Source organism: Simochromis diagramma, unplaced genomic scaffold (assembly GCF_900408965.1).
Source record: "Simochromis diagramma unplaced genomic scaffold, fSimDia1.1 OVJJ01000822.1, whole genome shotgun sequence".
NCBI lineage: Eukaryota > Metazoa > Chordata > Actinopteri > Cichliformes > Cichlidae > Simochromis > Simochromis diagramma.
In genome coordinates, this window is record NW_024387520.1 from 9,469,842 (window position 1) to 9,490,104 (window position 20,263).

The 20,263-nt window shown below is 39.4% G+C and overlaps 1 protein-coding gene across 16 annotated transcripts in view; it reads left to right on the forward strand.

The window, feature by feature from the left end:
* The window catches only part of cacna1ba (calcium channel, voltage-dependent, N type, alpha 1B subunit, a), a 332,183-nt gene that overhangs the window by 179,904 nt on the left and 132,016 nt on the right, over window positions 1-20,263 (forward strand). For 13 of the 16 annotated variants that reach the window (XM_040019432.1, XM_040019434.1, XM_040019438.1 and 10 more), the window contains 4 exons: window positions 546-566; window positions 9,275-9,371; window positions 13,338-13,498; window positions 13,610-13,747. In XM_040019432.1, coding sequence (XP_039875366.1) covers window positions 546-566; window positions 9,275-9,371; window positions 13,338-13,498; window positions 13,610-13,747 — 417 coding nt within the window. The remainder of the gene's footprint in view (window positions 1-545; window positions 567-9,274; window positions 9,372-13,337; window positions 13,499-13,609; window positions 13,748-20,263) is intronic. The other 3 variants (XM_040019435.1, XM_040019436.1, XM_040019448.1) reach the window with 1 other exon arrangement.

Here is a 20,263-nt window from a genome sequence, read left to right on the forward strand (position 1 = left end):
TCATTAAACATGATGAAGCAAACTGCAATACTGGTTTGTAATGTTGGATTCAGATGCAAGTGATAACCCAGTTTTTAGGACTCATGTAACATTTCTTTAATTAGTTTTATTCTAAATGCCATTATTATTATATAGACAATTTCCTAAAAGGCCATTGTTTTTCTTATTTGATCTCTTCATTTGATATTTTGGTTGAGACTCAGTAGTTGTTGTGTGTATACTACAGACAAGGACTTAGCAGCTGCCTGTTTTAATACGACAGTTACTATTTGTGTATTACTTCAGTGAAAGGCTACCTCTAGAAATAGCACTTAGAACGCAATCATACCTACGATTTCACTCTTGTTTTCACTGTGTACTGTCAATGAAATAGTTTATCAACTGCTACCAAACAAAAAAATATATTGTTACATTTTTTTTTCTTTCTTTCTTTCTGAAACTATGCTGTTGTCAGTTGATGCAAACATATGCCTTATTTTGTTTATGTATGTGAAGCATCCATAAATGTTTTGTACCCTGTTTTACCACTGTTCTCCCCCAAGTAGATTGCAACAAGGTGTGACCAGGTGGGGAACCCCCCATGCAACCCCAATCCACTTGCATCCTACTCCACCCCATTTTACCTTATACCTCATCCTCATACACCCTTTTAACCACCATTCTTTTTATGCTTAGATCAGCTTCATGTATAAATTATTAAACTCATGCTTCAGTGAAACATGTGTCTGAGTGCCATCAACTAAAACCTGCCTGTACTTACCAAAACCCTTAACTACTTTAATCGTTTCATTTCAATTAGCTGTACAGACATTTTTCATTGTTGTATTTTCTTGTATTTCAATCCCATAACATCAATTAAGTCCCAAATAACCCAACTAAGGTGCCTATAGATTGGAAATAATTTGTTTATCGCACATTGCTTTGAAGCTGATGGCTTGTTGTTTGCATACATTCCAGGCTCCAGGTGCTTAGTTATCCTGTGGAAGATATTACTACCTGGTCATATGTCAAACATTTATTTTTCACTCTTACTGGTTGACTCACTTGGAAGTTGAGAAACATTTATCTTGGGTCCCACACACTTCGCATTGCCAGCAGTTATTTCATCCATAGATGTACATGAAGAAATTACTCAAAAATAAATTATCAGCATTTATTAAATAATCATGGTCCATAAATAAAAGAAAACAATATTTTTGTGCATAACAAAAAGCTCACAATTGTGCAGTCAAAATGTAAACTAATAGACGCTGAGCATAATAACAAAGAGACAGATTTCACAGCTGCACCACGTCTCTGAACAGGTGCCATTTGTGGTCCTTATACACATACAGTACGGTAATATTACGTTGAAGCACAGTACGTATCACTCCGCGAGGCTCCTCCTCGGTAGCCGTAATCCTCCGACAATCTATCAAGCGGTGCAGCTCCGTAGCTTAGCAAAGTCATATTAAAACATTTTTTGACAGATTGCTGAGTGCTGTGTACCACATAAAATCGGTTCGCGGTCAGTAAGCACAACCAGAATTCATACATAAGGCGCACTGTCAATTTTTGAGAAAATGAAAGGATTTTAGGCCGTGCATGTCGTTAGCGCGGTTAGCTCGTTAGCGCGGTTAGCTCGCTAACACGTTGACACCGTCCAGCCCCACGCACGGGGCGATCCGCGGTAACTCGCTAACGGAGATTTTCCGCTTTCATCTTGTCATTGCCTGCAGGTGAAGCTATGGGGGAGGCGAGGCCGAGTAACGTTGCGTAGAGACAAAAGTGGACGAAAGAGAGGCAAACCTGCGGCTCCACAAGTATAATTATAACGTAACATAGACTATATCGATATAAACGATATTGTCACATCTTATATCTCGTATGAAAATATATCGATATTTTTAAAAAACTCGATATATCGCCCTACCTGGTTGCCACGTCACTGTGAATCACTTCCAGTGTGTATGCAGTTGTAGGGATAACGTAATTTTATAAATAAAAAAAAATCATGAATATAGAAAACATAGTTTAAGGCTCACATGTTGATTTTTTTTCCCATTTCAACCTGGGAACAAAATAGAAAACCTGTGAATGGTTTAGTTGTAAATGAATTGATAATGTTCTCACATTTGAATTTCATTTGGATAAAACTGTCAGTAGCAGATTCAAAGAAGCTAATTCAAAATGGACTTCTGCGCAGAGAAGGAATAGAAACAGTATGAAAATTTCAATTAAATTTTATTTACATAGCATGAAATCACAACTACAATTGCCTAAAGGCACTTTATATTGTAAGGCAAAGACCCTACAATAATAAAGAGAACATAGAGAAAATCCCAACAATCATATGACCCGGTATGAGCAAGTGCTTTGGCAACAGTAGAAAGGAAAACCTCCCTTTTAACACGAAGAAACCTCCGGCAGGGCCAGGCTTAGGGAGGGACAGCCATCTGCCATGACCAATTGGGGGTGAGGGGAGGAAAACAGGACAAAGACAGAGCCAGAGATTAATAATAACTAATAATTAAATGCAGAGAATTGTATAAACACATAGTATAAGTGAAAAGGGTGACATTCAATGCATCATGGGAAAACACAAATAAGCCCACAGTCTGACAGCGAAGTGCTCTAATGAGGTGATATGGCACTAGAAGGTCACTTATAAGATGGGGCCTGATTATTTAAGACTTTGTATGTGAAGAGCAGGATTTTAAATTCAGTTGCTGGATTTAACAGGGAGCCAATGAAGAAGCCAGTATGGGAGAAATACTCTTTCTCTTTCTAGTCCCTGTCAGTACTAGTCCCTGTCAGCCCAAAGCTGATAAATGCATAGACTGTTTTTTCAGCATCAGATGAGTATTTTGCTAAATGACCGTGACATATCTCCATGAAATGAAAGAATGCTACACATGTGTTTTGCCTTAGTGTCACCTCAAGTTGAATGCTTGCATAGATGCAGTTATCCCTTAGTTGATTCTTTGCCAGCTCCACTGCTAATACAGTAATTGCTAACATGAGTTAGCATGAGCTAACTCCTACATGCTCATATATATGTATATGGGAAAGCAGGTGGTAGAGAGCAGAAATAAGCACAGAGTGGGGATAAGTGACAAAACATGACTGATGATATTCAGTGAGTTACGCAAGTGTAATAATTGTAGGGGGTGCTGGGAATTCTGTAACAGCAACTGTATGCAGGCTGCAGCAGCTCAAATGCCCAGTTTGAGATTTGACAATGAGATATGTAGAAGAAAATCAGTTAATTAATCAGCTGGGTAGTAGCAGTTTTAAACAGTGTGATCAGCTGATGTGCTGTGGTTAATTGACTGCTTTAATGTGCTTCACATTAGTCAGCTGACTTGGGTTAATGCATGCCTGGCAGACATTAACACAATGTTGTGTACACTGTTGGCTCTTTTAATAAGTCTAATTTTACTTTTTCCCTCTGCTTCCCCACCATGTCTGGGTATTGAGGGGTATTCTTTGAAAGGTATACGAAATTCCTACATAGTCATTTCCTTAATCCCAAGTGTAACTGTGTATCTAAAAAGACCTCATTGTGAATACTTTAATTTATGTGCATTAGAGCAATTTCATTATTTTATTTACTGCTTACATTTCACCTTTGTGTTATTCCTCAGTATGTTCTTTCTTGATTGATTAGTTCCTGTTACTGTTAGTTTGTCCTGTGTTTGTTTATTTTGTTCTCCATGTTTCCTTTCTGTCCTGTGTCAGTGTCTGTCTCCTGTGTCAATTTCTCTTATGATAAATTCATTCATGTCCCTGTTTTCCCCTTTTTGTTTTGGTTCTCACTTTTTTTTTTATTTTGGTAATTAATTGGCGTTGGTGTCTTGGGTTTAGTTTAATTTCCATCTTTTTCCCCAGGTGTTTCCACTTTCCCTGATTCCCCTTCTGTGTGTGCATATATAGTGCTGATTCCTTTATAATAATTCCTCTCAATGTTTCCATTTTATGTTGAAATCATTTTACCTTTTGCTTTGTAAACTGTATTTTTAGACTGCTTCAATAAGCTTATTAAATGTGTACTTTGATTTAACTCTTCCCTGTTCATGCATCTTGTACATTGGTCCAAACTCCACAACACTTGACGCAATTTTGTAGTTTTGCTTCCACCATAGTTGATTTTAAATCAGACAATCATACAGAAATGAAGAGCATACTTTCAACTTTAAATTTCTAAACAGTTAATCCCAAGATTAGTAAAAAAAAAAACAACCCAAAACCTTGAGTTAAACTGTGTGTCTGTGTAGGTTCTTAGTGATTCAGGTCATGGAAATCTAAGGAGGTTGGAGAGAAACGTGACTGGACTTTTTTTAAGTTTCTTGAGGACGTTTCACCTCTTTTCTGGGAAGCTTTTTCATTTCTAAGACCAACTCAGTGGATACAAACATAAAGGGAAGATACAAAGGATAATAGTTTGCCATTTCTGGATTGTGCTATGCACATTGAGGAGAATAGAAAACTGGTCTGCATGTACGGGCTTACGATAAATCTCAAGGTTGACATTGAAGTTTATCGTAAGCCCGTGCATGCAGACCAGTACCTTTGACTCCCACCACACTCTGGAACACAAACATAGAGGAAATGTTTTCTGATGGTGTTGCAGAATCCTGATTACTCAAAGCCAGAAAGGAAAGAAAAGGAACACACATATGTAAAGAAAGCTCTTAAAAAATGTGGTTATCCCAACTGGGCTATCATCAGATCAATAACAATGCACAGTAACAATGGTCAGACATCAACATTGTCATCCTTTATGTCGCAGGTTTATCAGAGAAACTCAGGGAGAATCTTCTCCAAGCACGACATCCCAGTGCATGTCAAACCCAGCCACTACAAAAACTGGTTCATCCAAAGGACACAACTCCCAAACACAAACTAAACAACATAGTGCATGCTGTGCAGTGCAGCAGTGGCGGAGCGGGGGGGGGGTGGCTTACTGGGCTTAAGCCCAGGTTGTTTTTTCAGAAGCCAGGGGTCGTTTGGAGTGTAATTTTTTCATAGTTAGATGCCTGGCTGACAACTGTATAAAACAAAAAACTACACACAATATTCGAAGCACATAGTACACACTGTGGGAATTTACAACTGTGCGTAAATCCCCCCTAATATTGGTATGATCCGAGCTCAGACACTAAGCGGGGCGGGGCAACTGCAGCCTGCGAGTGCGCTGTTGGAGAAACGGAGCCAGACAGACAGAGGAGAACTGAAGTTCGACCAGGTACCAAAGCAAATCATTCGTACTGTACAAATAATGTAAATATGACGGTGTATCACGAAAGATTGATATCAAACTGATCACTTGACCCATATTACATTACTTGCTCTTCAAGTGAATTAACAAATGGCGAAATGAAAAGCCGAACAACAACAATGCTGTTTCTTTAGAGAGTCTTAGCTTACATGTGTGTCTATTTCATATTTTCAGTTGTTACCCTCCACGGCTAAATAAATCTGTTTCAGTAATGCACTGATACACAAGAATGGACATAAGGGGCTTCTTTCAAAGAGAAAAGACAAAACAGAAGAACATTTTTTTACTGTACAACATCAATTTAGAGTAAACTTGTTTTGTTTTGGATAAATAAATATTGAAATATCTTTTGAATTAGTTAAATGTCAGAATAAAGAGAGACAGAGCTTTCTATTTTTTATCACTTTCATCAAATTTAGGAGTACATGTACACTAAGTTTATTGTTAATTAATAAGAAAACTCCAGACGATTCCATTCTGAGCTGAAGAACCTTCTGAGAGGTTAGTAGAGTCCATGTGAGTAAATTGGTGGCACAGCTGTGGATGCATATAAGGCAAAACACAGAGCCTGTGTCTTTGAAATGGGAAAATCAAGAAATGTCAACCAAAACACCAGGAAAAGAATTGTGGAGCACCATAAGTGTGGCTCAATTTTGAATACAATTTGGTGCCATTTGCAATTAAGAAATACAGATAGTTTCTCTCTTTACTCTTAAAGTTAACAAATATGTTTTTTATATTTATTAATCTAAAAAAATAAACATTTAGTCTGATTTGATGTTACAATTAAAAAAGTGTTTGTGTTTTGATCTGAAGAGTATGTAAATATCTGGTTTCAACTGTATATTTGATGATTGTCAGCACAAAGAGGGAGAGAGAGGAACAGAGAGGGACAGAGAGGAGAATGAGGACAGAACAGAGATGGAACTAGAGCAGGTGAGACACACGTTAGTCAAATGGTTGTTTACCAAAAGTATCACCGTATCATAGGTACTCATTTATCCCGTACCTAGTGTTTCTTTTTAGGTTGGTTATTTTTCAAGTTATATATTTATTAAGTTATGCAGGCTTGTTTGCACAACAAGGCTAAATAATTATATAAACTTTTCTGAATCTGTACTTTGGTAGAAATAAAAAAATAAGTGTAGTGCAGGTCTATGATGATATTCAGTGCTACTATCATCTAGTTTTGATTCTGGTTCTGTCTTGGTTAAGTCCTAAGTAGTCCTGATTTTGAACTGTTGTAGTCCTGTTTTAATTCCGGATCAGTTCTGGGTCTGGTTGAATTGGGGTGTAATCCTTGTGTCTTGATACAGCCCTGATTTTGTTCTGCCTTGCTGCTTAATTAAAAGCCCCCCCCCCCCCCAAAAAAAATTTGTTCAATAGTTCTAAAATTAGGAACACCCTGTCTCAGAATGATACTGAAAAACTAGTTTATGCATTTATTACTTTAAGGATGGACTATTCTAATTTACGATCAGGTTGTTCGAAAATCATCCTGAAAGTTAATCCACTTAATCCAAAATCCTACAACAGAAGTACTGACAGGTACTAGAAAGAGAGAGTATATTTATTCCATATTAGCTGCTCTTCATTGGCTCTCTGTTAAACCTCTGTGTAGTTTATTTTACGTAATTTTATATATTTATACACACACACATGCACACACACACACATATATATATGTATATATATATATATATATATATATATAAATATGTATATATACATATTTGGCATACTTATTCAGTAATGCGCATACATTCTTATATTTGTACATATATTTATTCTTATAATTCTCAGATTCCTATTCTTATATTTTGCTTTGTTCTTATGCTATTGTGTTTTGCACACCTCTGTTGCTTGTGAAGCTTGCACACAAGAATTATACTCGCATGTGCTGTACCAGTGTACCAGCACATGTGATGTGACAATAAAAGTGATTTGAATAAATTTAAAATCCTTCTTGTCATATGCAAGGTCTTGAAAAATTCAATTCAATTTCATATCAGTTTTATTTATATAGTTCTAAATCACAACAACATTTGCCTCAAGGCCCCATCTCATCTTTAAGACGTCATAGTACCATATCATGAAATTTTGATTTTAATTGTGGTTTCTAAGGTGTTTAAAAATAGAATAGTAGGCAGAGTCTTCAGCTTTCAGGCCCCTCTTCTGTAGAGTAAATGGTCTGTATTTGTATAGCGCTTTACTTGGTCCTAAGGACCCCAAAGCGCTTTACACTATACACAATCATCCACCCTTTCACACACTGGTGATGGCAAGCTACAGTGTAGCCACAGCCGCCCTGGGGCGCTCTGGACACTGGCGCCACCCTCTGGTAAATGGACTGGTTCTTATATAGCGCTTTTCTACTCATCTGAGCACTCAAAGCGTTTTACACAACTTGTGCATTCACCCATTCACACCCATTCTCACAAGCACATTTTTCTAATAGCCAACATTCACACACATTCATACTCCGATGGATGCATCGGAGAGCAATTTGGGGTTAGTATCTTGCCCAAGGATATTTGGCATGCAGACTAATCGAACCACCAACTACCAACCTTCCGATCAGTAGATGACCTGCTCTACCACCTGAGCTACAGCCACCCCACCACCAGTAGGCAACGGGTGAAGTGTCTTGCCCAAGGACACAACAACCGAGACTGCCGGAGCCGGGCTCGAACCGGCAACCTTCCGATTTCAAGACGAACACCTAACTCTTGAGCCACGATCGCCCCACTAGAGCTAGTCCCCAGTTTTGATTTGGGAGACAGACGATCTCTCTATCTTTAAGATTAAGCTTATGATGATGATGTACTGGCTGCTTCTTTTTCACCTGTTTTTACTCTGTGTGTTTTCACACTTTGCATCAAATTTTGTATAGACTTTTTGTCCTGTCTCTCTTGGCTGACCTTCCCTGAGCCTAGTTCTGCTGGAGGTTTCTTCCAGTTAATAGGGAGATTTTGCTTTCCAAGTGCTTGGTCATAGTGGGTTGTCTGATTGTTTGAGTATTCTCTCTATTTTTGTAGGGGTCTTTACCTTAAAATATAAAGAGCTGTTATGATTTAGTGCTATATAAATGACATTGAAGTAGCTAGTAGTGAGCAGTCATTTTGCCTGTAGTCACTTAAAGTTGTCAAATGGCATTCACTTTTTATGGTCTCTGGTGACCACGTGACTTCCAGTGTGGTTGAAGCTTTTAAGATATGTCATGTTACTTTGCCAGGACAGTGGCTCTTTGTTTCTTCGATTAGACGCTCACCAACTTTCTTGGAATGTGTCCTGACTGCAGCACTGCATTTACAAGCATGGCACTGATATTCATCTTGTCATCAAGCACTGAATGTTCTCTGAATCTTTGCAGTGAAAAAAAATTATCCAGTGGTCTGTTAGAAGTCATACCTTCATGTATAAGCCCATGTCTCAGTATATAAGAATCAAAACTGTTCAGTTTTTTTTTTTTTATATATTAAAGGGTTAATATTGATTATTAAATTATGGAGTTTAAAGTTTTTTAAAAACTGTATAATCATAATAAGTTTGAGGGTAATATGCAGGGGGCTAGTTGCCAGATTTCCCTGGTTGTTAAGTTTCATCTCCTCCTGCTCCACAATCCCCTTCAGGCACTCTGATTTGCAGACAACTCTGAGTCTAATGTATGAGCATTCACCCTGTTATCACAGATGCCCACCCAGTACAACACCGCCACATAGTTTATGGTCTACGCTGATCTGTACTTCTTGACCATCATGCATCGAGCTTAATAAACTTTCATAAAAATATTTCAATGTTTTCTTCATATCCAGAAAGGCTATTGTTGCATCTCTCTGTCACCCAGCTGATCTAAACACACCTCATTCACATCCTACCACAATCAAACCCTGTTACAACATACGGTCTAATTTCAGATATGGCTTTTGTTAGTAATATTGACAAAGATTACATTAACTGCATATTGTTTGTGGATACATTTTTGTGTGGTCTAAACATATTTGCTGTTCATAGGGGAACCAAAGGCAAGGACATCAGCACTATCAAGTCATTGAGGGTTCTTCGAGTTCTCAGGCCTCTGAAGACCATCAAGCGCCTGCCAAAACTCAAGGTTTCACTTCATCACTTAAATCACTTTAAACATATTTGCACTGCACAAGACACTAAATAATGTGGATTGCACAACACTGGTCACTATATTCTTCATTTCCAGTTAATACTTGTACAGCTGCTGTTATTGTATATATATATTTATATTTCTTCATACATTCTTATATAGTTCTATACTGTGTATTGTGTATTTTGGTTTTACAGTTATTTTATTTTCAACTTTAATTTATATATTTTATCTTATTTTTTCCCAGTTAAATTTACCCTTCATTCTAATTTGTGTTGTACAGTTATTTCATTTTTAATCTTAATTTTTTATATTTTATTTTATTCCTTCCTAGTTAAATTTACCCTTTTTAATTTTTCATATTTATTTCCTATCTTATTCATAGCCTTTTCTTTTTTTTTTCTTTAGGTCACGAGCAGTTGTCTAAGCATTTCACTGCATATCGTACTGTGTATGACTATGTACGTGACAAATAAAATTTGAATTTGAGGTTCTATTCTAGGACTTGAGTACACCCCCTTTAAAAAGTACAAATTTAATCAGTAGCTCAATGAACAAAAAAACACTTTCCCAACTTTTCACAAAGCTGAGTTTTAGTGAACACTCCATAACATGAAAATAAGGTTAATAATATAACTTAGATCACAAAATCTTCAGTTTTACTCAAATTGGTTGAAGCAAAAATGAATACACCCTGCAACAAAAACTACTACATCTGGTATTTTGTATTGCCACTGTGATTTTCAAGGACAGCACCAAGTCTTCTAGGCATGGTATGAACAAGTTGGCAACATATTGCAACATCTATCTTTTTCCATTCTTCGAGAATAACCTCTTTTAGAGCCTGGATGCTGCATGGAGAGTGATGCTCAACTTGTCGCTTCAGAATACCCCACAGGTGTTCGATTGGGTTCAGATTAGGAGACATACTTGACCAGTCTATCACCTTCACCCTGTTCTTCTTCAGAAATGCAACAGTAGCTTTAGATGTGTGTTTTGGATCATTGTCGTGTTGGAAAAGTGCACAACAACCAAGTGCACGCAGTGATGGCAGCATCTTCTCCTTCATTATAAAGCAGTACACAACATTAAGTTCATGATACCATCAATGAAATGCAGCTCCCCAACACCAGCAGCACTAATGCAGCCCCACATAAGGACACTGCCACCTAGTGATGTGTCGGTCGCGAACGAAATGGCTCTTAGAGCTGGATCTTTGATGTGAACGACGCGAGCCGGCTCCTTATCGTGAACTGTGGGGTTTTTTTTCTTTCTCTTTTTTCCGCTTCACTCCGCATGCGAGCCTTGTGCTTTACGCTGGGATGAGGGGGGAGGGGCGGTAGTTACACTCAGTAGCACAGGAACAGACCGGGAGGGAGAGAGAGAGAAAGAGCCAGGGACAACGACGTCACATTAGAAAGGTATAGTAATCATCCACAACTATTTTCGGTTGAAGATGATAAAGGATTCAGAAAGTTTATTCATGCAGGTCCATATGACAGAGAATATGCATCTTCTTTTTGTTTTCATATTTTAATTTATATTTAATTGTGTTGTGGTTTGCAGTGTTTTGTGTTGTTTCACTTTAAATTTGTAAAAGGAAAAAGCTGAAAATTTAAATAGTTAAAAGTTGAAATGTGAATAGTTGGTTTTTGTATTATATGATTTATTTATTACATTTTATGTGGAGTGAATAAATAAAAGTATATTTACGGTGGCCCCTACAGGCAAAGCATGTACAAACTTCAAAACAGGTATGAACTCTAAAGCACATACAAACTCTGAAGCACGTACAAAAGACAACAGAAGTGCTCCAGGATGCTAGGTGCAATGTTGAGCTTTTGTTACCTAGTGGCTACACAAGCCAGCAAGTACCAACGACCGGATTTGGTGTGTGGTAATAACAGGTAAATGAACTTTTTTTTAAATTATTTGAATATATATGAGTGCTTGTGTATAAATACACAAACAATACACACATGCTTTCAATTGTGTAATTTAAGTGATCTAGGTAGCTCTGTTTTGGAAGTTCAGTTCATGCTAGAAATGTGTTTTGGAGTTTGTACGTGTTTCATCTCTAGGGGCCACCGCATATATTTATATATAAAAATATATAAATAAAACTACTTTTTTTTTTACATTAGTAATTCCTTTTGTGCATAATTTTATATTATTGTTAATAATAAATTAATTAAAGCAACAAAACAACCTGAAGAGCCGGCTTGGAGCCGAAAGAGCCGGCTCTTTTTAGTGAGCCGAACCGAAAGAGCCGGTTCTCTAAAAAGAGCCGGAAATCCCATCACTACTGCCACCACCATGTTTCACTATAGGCACCATGCATTTCTTTTTGAAATCCTCACCTTTACCACGCCATACAGTTTTGAAACCATTAGTTCCAAAAACAGTGATCTTTGTCTCATCACTCCAGATTATAGAGTCCTAGTAGTCTTCATCTTTTTCAGCATGGGCCCTAGCAAATTCTAGGCGTGCTTTTTTGTGCATGGGCTTTAGGAGAGGCTTTCTTCATGGACGATACCCATGCATGCCATTCCTCTGAAGTGTGCGCATCAGAAGACGCTCCTGTCAAGATGTTAACTTACGTGGAGGGCCTGGACGTCTCTGTACAATGGTTGCAATTCCATCTTTTTTAAATTTTTGGATCACTTTTGCTACAGTACTTTGACTGATATGTAAAGCTTTTCTCAGATTTTGTGACATTTCTCTTCCATGTGGAGCCATTGCTGACAGCATGAAATGGGAAGTGTCACGGTCCTGGGTCTCCTGACCCAGCGTTTTTAGTTCTTTGTGATTTTTGTATTATTGTACTTGTGTGTGATTTATTCTATGGCTTCTAGTTTTGATCCCTTGCCCTTCATGTCTCTCTGTGTCCCCTCTGTTCTGTGTAATTGTGTGTCTTTGCATGTTTGAGTTTCTTGTTTTCTGTCACTCTGCATTGTGCATTATGTTCTCATGGTTGGTCTTTTGTTACTCCCTCTAGTCTAGTCTCTTGTGTTCCAAGCTGAGTATTTCCCTGTGTATTTTGGTTCTTAGACCTCTGCCTTATGGTTTATGTCTCTGTGTTTCTTAGTTGCTGTCTCCACTGTGTCAAGTTCGCGTCTCTGTGTGATACTTCCTGTTTTACTTTGATGGTCCGTGTCTTATGTGAATGCGTCCTGCTTTGCTTGTCTCGTCAGTCCTGATTTCTCCCAGCTGTGCCCTCCTTCTGTGTCTCATTCCCCTCGTTACTTCCCAGTGTATTTAAACCCTGTGTTTCTCTGAGTCAGTGTTGCGTCGTCCCTCATGACTGTGTGTTTCTACCTGTAGCGCCCTGTGTGTTTTGTTAGAGTCTTCCCAGTTTAGATTTTGTAGAGTTTTTGTGTTCAGCAATAAAAGCTGCCATTTTGAGTTCAGTCCTGTCGCCAGTGAGTTTGCGTTTGGGTCCAATTCCTGCCTGCCACACAGCCGAAACATGACAGGAAGGGCTTTTCTTTGTTAATTAATGTCCTTTTATAGTCACCTGTCTGCTGGACATCTCTTAAATGAATCATTAGACTCACCTGTGCTTGGAATGCCTGTTAATTCGAATTTTGAAGTCTTAAGCGTGGCTTTTCTCCTAAGACTATAATTGGGGTGTACTCATTTTTGCGACATGGGCTTGAATGAATTTGTTAGGAAAATCACTTTTTTGTGTGCACAAATAAACCTTGTTTGCAATCAATGGCTCACATTTGTGGGATTATTTTGTAGTATAGTATCTCATAGAAAGGAAACTAAAGGTTTTCTGACAAACGTAGTGGGGTGTACTCATTTATACTGAGCACTGTAGCAGTTAATTAGTCATTTTGTAGACAGCTCTAGTTAAGAAAGCAGCATAGTAACAAAATGACCAGCATTAAATCATATTTACAAATTTTGTGTAATCTTCTTCATTTAAAATTTAAAATCTGTTTGTGTCCTCAGGCGGTGTTTGACTGTGTGGTTAACTCTCTGAAGAATGTGCTGAACATCCTTATTGTTTACATCCTCTTCATGTTTATCTTTGCCGTCATCGCAGTTCAGCTCTTCAAGGGGAAATTCTTTTATTGCACTGATGAGTCCAAAGGCCTGGAGAAAGACTGCAAGTTGGTCTAAAAAAATCCCCACAGCCTCAGCTCATATTTCAGAGCTTAAGTAACTAAACTTTCAAATGCTACTTATTGTGTGCCTGTCTCCACTTGCTTTATTTCTTACAGGGGACAATTCCTAGATTATGACAAAGACGAGGTGGCCGCCATGCCCAGAGAGTGGAAAAAGTATGAGTTCCATTATGACAATGTGCTGTGGGCTTTTTTGACCCTCTTCACTGTCTCGACTGGGGAGGGCTGGCCAACGTAAGTACAGCTAGTCTGATTATTAAAATGTATTCAATGAAAAACAGGGCTTGTCCAGGAATGTAGTTCCTTGTTCATAAATGTAGCCTTACATGATTCCAATGAGAAAACTAACTATTTAAAAATGCAAATAAAACTGAAAATAAAAACTTACCAAGACAGAAGTTCATCCAAATATTCAGAAGGCTCTGGTATGATGTTCAAGCCAACAAGCAGAAAACCCAATACATTAATCAGAAAAGATCATAGCATCATAAAGTTCAATTTTATTTATACAGGACCAAATGACACTAACAAACCCTTCAAGGTTTATATTGTAAGGTAAAGATTATGGAAGCTCTTTTCCACCACACAAAAAAAGTATCAATAACTTGAAATTTTGAGTTATTTACTCGAAATTTCGACTTATTAACTCAAAATTTTGAGAAAAGTAATTAAAAAATTTGAGTTGGCTCTGCCAATTAGCAATCTACATGAATGACATTTTGTTGTTACCTGGAAGGATATGGCACAGAGGAATGCCTACTCAAAACCGGATCGCAACAAATTGGCACTTTCGAGAGTATGTTTGCCGATAGTAATGCCTTGTGATTCGGCTAATAACACAAGAATTTCATTGTTACGTCCCGGGGTCCTTTTGTTCCTCTGTGGGGGGATACTCCCACTAGGTTTATATCTGGGACTCTCCACCATTTGACCTTAGAACTGAAGAAGCTTCTCGGATGAGAGGTGAAACGTCTTCAAGTAACTTAAAGAAGTCCAGACGCTTTTCTTTGCAAGCTCCTTTGACTACGATGACCTGAATGACTGAGAACCTTCACAGACACATTGTTACGTCCCAGTCTAGGGGTACAGGAACGTAACATAAGAGTTAAAAAAGGAAGTGAACCCGCCCTGGGCCCCAAAACCATACACAGAAAACACAATTTCTTAGTGAACAGTGCTTTATTTTTCTACACTGAAAATGAAGCTCCGGGGTGAACAAAGGCCAAAATAACAAACAAAACAAGCTAAGTCAGGTGAGGAGGTGCTATCTAAAACCCTATGTGAAACAAAAGACAAACGCTACACCTAACTCCCTAACTGAAATAAACAGGAGAAAACAGTACAAGGAAAATAATAAGGCAGCTCACCCTTTCTGTTTCAGTGCTATTTACAATGTGCTATTTACAAGTGAAAACTATTGTACACACTATGTACAAAGCTCAGTAAGTCACGAGAATCACAAATATCACAGAGTTTGGAGGCCAGGGTCAGGTCTATGCTGCTGTCAGTTGCTGCCCCGAACAACTGCTGGTGAGGGATTTTTAAAGCAACCATGATCAGGGGACCAATCAGCAGCCGTCAGCTTATCCAATCAGGGACCTGCAGGGACTTAAAGACACAGACAGAACAAGAAACAGCCACCAAGAGACATTATGACCAGGGCCGTAACTCAAACTTTTGAGAAAAGTAATTAAAAAATTCGAGTTAGCTCTGCCAATTAGCAATCTACATGAACGATGTCATTTTGTTGTTACCTGGAAGGATATGGCACAGAGGAATGCCCACTCAAAACCGGATCGCAACAAATTGGTGCTTTCGAGAGTATGTTTGCCGATAGTAATGCCATGTGATTTGGCTAATAACACAAGGATTTCATCATTTCTGAAGCCACACTGAAAATACTCAGCAATTTCTGCATTCATGACTGGCTGTAATACTGGTAGCTTAGCTATGTCATTTGTAGCTGAGGGCTTCAGCTTCCGGGTAACAAGGAAATGACATCATTCACGTAGATTACCACGTAGATTACCGATTGGCAGCACTAACTCAAAATTCCGTGTTACTTATCTCAAAATTTCGAGAAAATAACTTGAAATTTCGGCACTAAATGGAAGGAGCATATAACCCCAGCCTCTTTACACTGGGTCACTGTTCCTTACAGGATCCAATTTAAACTCTTACTTTTTTGTTTTTAAGGCACTTACCGGCCAAGCCCCTTCTTACCTGTCTGAGCTCCTAATTATTTTTGCTCTAGAGAAAACCATGAGGTCCAGTTCAAAACTCATGTTGTCAATTCCACGGACTACTTCATTCTTGTGGCGACAGAGCCTTCTCTGTGGCAGGTCGCAGACTTGTGTTGTGCATGGTGAACCAATACAGGAATTGAGCCATATATTCGGTGTGGGGGAGATTACCCTCTTTATGACCAAGGATGTTGTTAAAAACAGTTGTGAGCAGGAGGTCACACAAACGCACCCCCATGAGACACACACACTGCCTTGTCTTTTGTAACCAATACAACACAAGCACCTCCCACCGTAAAGGTGGGAGGTTATTGTTTTGGTTTTTTGCCTGTCCTATTTGGTTCTTTAGCCGTCAGAATTGTTGTCTGAAGACCAACAAGGATACCCAGTGGATTTATTTTGCCAAATGGATCATCATGGCATTGCCGTATTGGTCCATTTGATCGACCTTTGTTTTTATTATTTATTTTATTTTATTTTCAATTGTTACAGATGGGACAGACATGAGTGAGGGATAGGAAAGGGAGAAAGAAAGAGGAAGGAAAAGAAAAACAGAAGGGGAGAGGGACAGTGAGAAAGGGAAAAAAATAAAAATAAAATAAAATCTCCTGGATCACCTGTTGAGAGAAAAAGAATAGAAAACAAGCCAAAAAAAAAAAAACAAAGCAACATACTAAACACAACACCATCGCATTAATCTAGCTAAGTGTAAACAGCAGTAAATACTAAATATTGAATATTGTTGTGCAGCACGCAGGACAGACAGCGCACAATGTGCTTTGAAGTAGCAGCCAAGAAAGGTGTGATTTAAGTCTACGAACAGTGAGCATCCATGTGCACACCAGTGTGGATCAGCGCGCTTGTATTCAAATGGTTTCCCCATTTAATGGTCCACAAGAGGGTGTAGGGAGCCATAGCCCCGTCCCCCAGGGCATGAAGCAGGCATGGAGGAGATCCAGGCCCCAGACATCCAGAGGCCCCAGAGTGCGAGAGCCCAAGGAGGACCACCGGAGGGGCATCCGTGCCACCCTCATGGGAAGGGCTGAGGATCCCCAGACGAGGGGTCACCCAGTAGCCACCGAGCAGAAGCTAGAGGGGCCTGCACCGGCCTGCCAGAGTGGACCGAGCTGCAGGCCCAGAGGCCGGAGGCCCGAGGGCCCCCCGCGCCCCGGAAGAGGCCTGACCGAGCAACAGGCGCCAGGCCCCGCCAAGTAGCCACCGGGAGTGAGCTGGTACATACCTGAGCGCCCAGCCCCGGACACCAAGAACCACCAATGCACCGACCCCTGTGTTGTGTATTGTAACAGTTTTTCAATAAAAAAAACTGTGGTGTAGAAGTGAACTTATAGTGAACCTTGCCAAAATGTGAGTGTGCTTAGGCCACAGTGACTTGGGTGAGATGGTTGGACAGGGGCAGATACGACTGGTAAGAGCCAGAGTAGAAATTATTGATCAGTTCTCTCCTCCTACTCCTACTACTCATCAAATTATATGTCACCACTGATATAATGACCTGTTTTCACCTCTTGTAAATAAAATAGTTTATGCATACCATGAATGGGCTTCCTCTTGTTTCAAGCTACTTGTAAAATAATATAGAGAATATAAGAAGCTGCAAAATGGTGCCTAACTCAAAATGAGATGAACCAAACAAAAAACAGCTAAATTTAAAATATCTGACGTTTAAATAATAAATAAAAAAAAAATATTTTATTTGTATAGCACCTTTCTAGACAGAATCACAAAGTGCTGCACTTAAGATAACAAATAATCAAAGGGTAAACCAGACAATATAAAACAGGCAGAAATTTAACCAAAAACAGTTTTAAAAAGGTGAGTTTTGAGTTGTTTTTTTTTTTTTTAAAAAACAACTACAGAGTCCACGGTTCTTAATGTATGAAGGAGAGAGTTCCACAGTCTCGGGGCCACAGTGGCAAAAGCTCTGTCACCCTTTGTTCTCATCTTAGTCTGTTTTATAGCAAGTAAGCCCTGATCAGATGACCTCAGGGACCTGCTAGGGACATAGGGCTGTAGCAGATCGGCGATGTAGGGTGGTGCCAGTCCATGCAAGGCTCTAAATGTCAAGACCAGGATCTTAAAATGTACTCTAAATTCAACAGGAAGCCAGTGTAGCTGAAATAGCAATGGTGTCACATGTGAATACTTGGAGGTTTTGTCAACAGCCTAGCTGCAGTGTTTTGCACAACCTGCAGACGTTCCAGAAAACCTTTGCTTAGACACATAAACAAAGAGTTACAATAGAGATTGACAGACCACGTGACTTTCGCGCATTGCATTGTGAGTACGAGTGGCAGCAAAATCAAAACACTGCATCAAGCGCTAGCATTTCCAGCACCGGTAATCATTAATTCTGCGGTTTTAATCCCTGCTTGCATTTTATTTGCCCCAAAAACAGTTATGTACAAAATGACGGAGAACAAGGCAGGTCCGTACAAAGACAGACTTGAATGCAAAAAAAAAAAAGTACGAGGAAAAATCAAAGGAGTGAAAGGGTTAGACCCATACGTGCATACAGAGTGGAGTAAGGACGTTAGCGTGCTGCCCAACTTTCATCACGCACATATTCATTATTATATGGTCCTAAGTGTGAGTGCATACACTCACAAAATGTTTAGTAACTTCAGATCCCTGCAACAAGCCCAGGTCCAGTTTACTTTGGTGATTTGGACTATTCCATTTCACAGCTGTTGTTAATTTTCTTTCCTTTATCTCATGTACAGGCCAACGCAATCTATTTGTCTTTTTAGGTTGTAGTATTACACAACATTTTCAGATCTAATAGAAATAAAATAAGTGTTTCGTAATTCATTCAATTTATTGTCTTTATTTATAACTGGCCATATTGTTTCATTCTATTATAGAATCTTACAAGAAAGAGGCAAAATTGTATTCCATTATGCTTTATTAGCAAATCAATAATGCAAAAAACACTGCAAAATAACATACTGGAAAACAGTTATTCATCACTTGATTGCTTCAATACAACCCTTGGACACATATATACGGGACTTTTTGTGGCTGTTTTGATATCGCTCTCTCTCTCTTAACCAATCAAATCTCGCTGTGGTAGCAGCTTTAAACTTAGTATGACCCAGGTTGATAGAGGGTTCCCAGTCTGGATCGCATTCCAGCATTTAGGCTGGTTTTCCTACAAAACACTACAAATATTAGCACGCAAAGCCACAGTGAACAAAGCAGCATAGCGAAACCAATTCAATTCAAATCAATATAAGGCTTAATTGTAACCTACATCAACAATTATGTTATGATAAATTACATAATAACTACAACAGAAGACTGTGGAAATGCTTGGAGCAGACTTAAATGTGAGCTGGAGTGTTCTGGAATGTTATATTTGGTCTTCGAATAGCTGCAATCCAGGCCATCTGTCTGCTCTTTGTTACATTGGAAACATGGCTTGAACAGTTTCTCTTTCATGACGTAATCTGATAAAAAAAAAAAAACCCAATCTCTTCACCCATCAGCTTCCCGTGGCTGTCTTGCGACCGGCTATTGCAGTTAATAATACAACAGCTTCTTGCCATTCTTTGTTTCTTTTTATTGCTGTGTGACTGTTTTCAAGTGAAAGCCTGCATGCGCTAGTACCGCTTGCCACTCGTACCTACAATCCTTTGCGGTTTTACCCCGGAAATGACGTCACATTTTCGATCTCTATAGTGAGGAAATAAATGCATGTATAGCTATCTCCAGTTTCGAGCGAGATAAAATAGGGCTTAACACATTTCTTAAATGATAAAAACAAGACCAAACCAGAGATTTCACATGCCCATCCAATGTGAGAGTCGAGTCAAAAGTGACACCTAAATTCCTGATAGAGGATTTAACATACACAGAAAGAGGACCAAGGGCTTTCACTATCTGGGATACAAATCTGTCCAGAGCACATATTAGTTTTCCCCTCGTTGAGTTGGAGGAAATTTACAGCCATCCAACGTTTGATGGAATCTAAGCAGTCATTTAAAAGCTGAAGGTTAGATAAATCCTGGGGCTTAAAAGAGATGTACAACTGAATATCATCAGCATAACAGTGATAAGAAATGTCCTCAAAAGAGCCCATTATATGCTGGAGGGGGAGAAGATATATTAAGAACAATAAAGGCCCCAGGCCTTTATTGTTCTGGGGACATCTCAGGCCCTCCAAGGTTTGGAGGCCTATCTCCACCCACCACCACTTCCCCTGCCAGTGGCGGACTCCCTCAGGTGTCGGTGCGTTGGTGGTTCTTTGTGTCTGGGGGTGGGCGTCCGGGTACACACCGGCTCACTCCTTGGCGGCCGCTTATCGGGGCCTGGAGCCTGGGGCTCGCTCGGGCCACTCCGGAGGTGGGGTGCCCCCGGCCTCTCGGCCTGGGGCTCGGTCACTCAGGCACAGCTGGCTGCCGGCGGAGCTTACGGGCGCGTCACTGCAACTCCCCCTGGCTTCTGCTCCGCGGCTGCTGAGTGAGCCCTCATCTGGGACTCTCCTCAG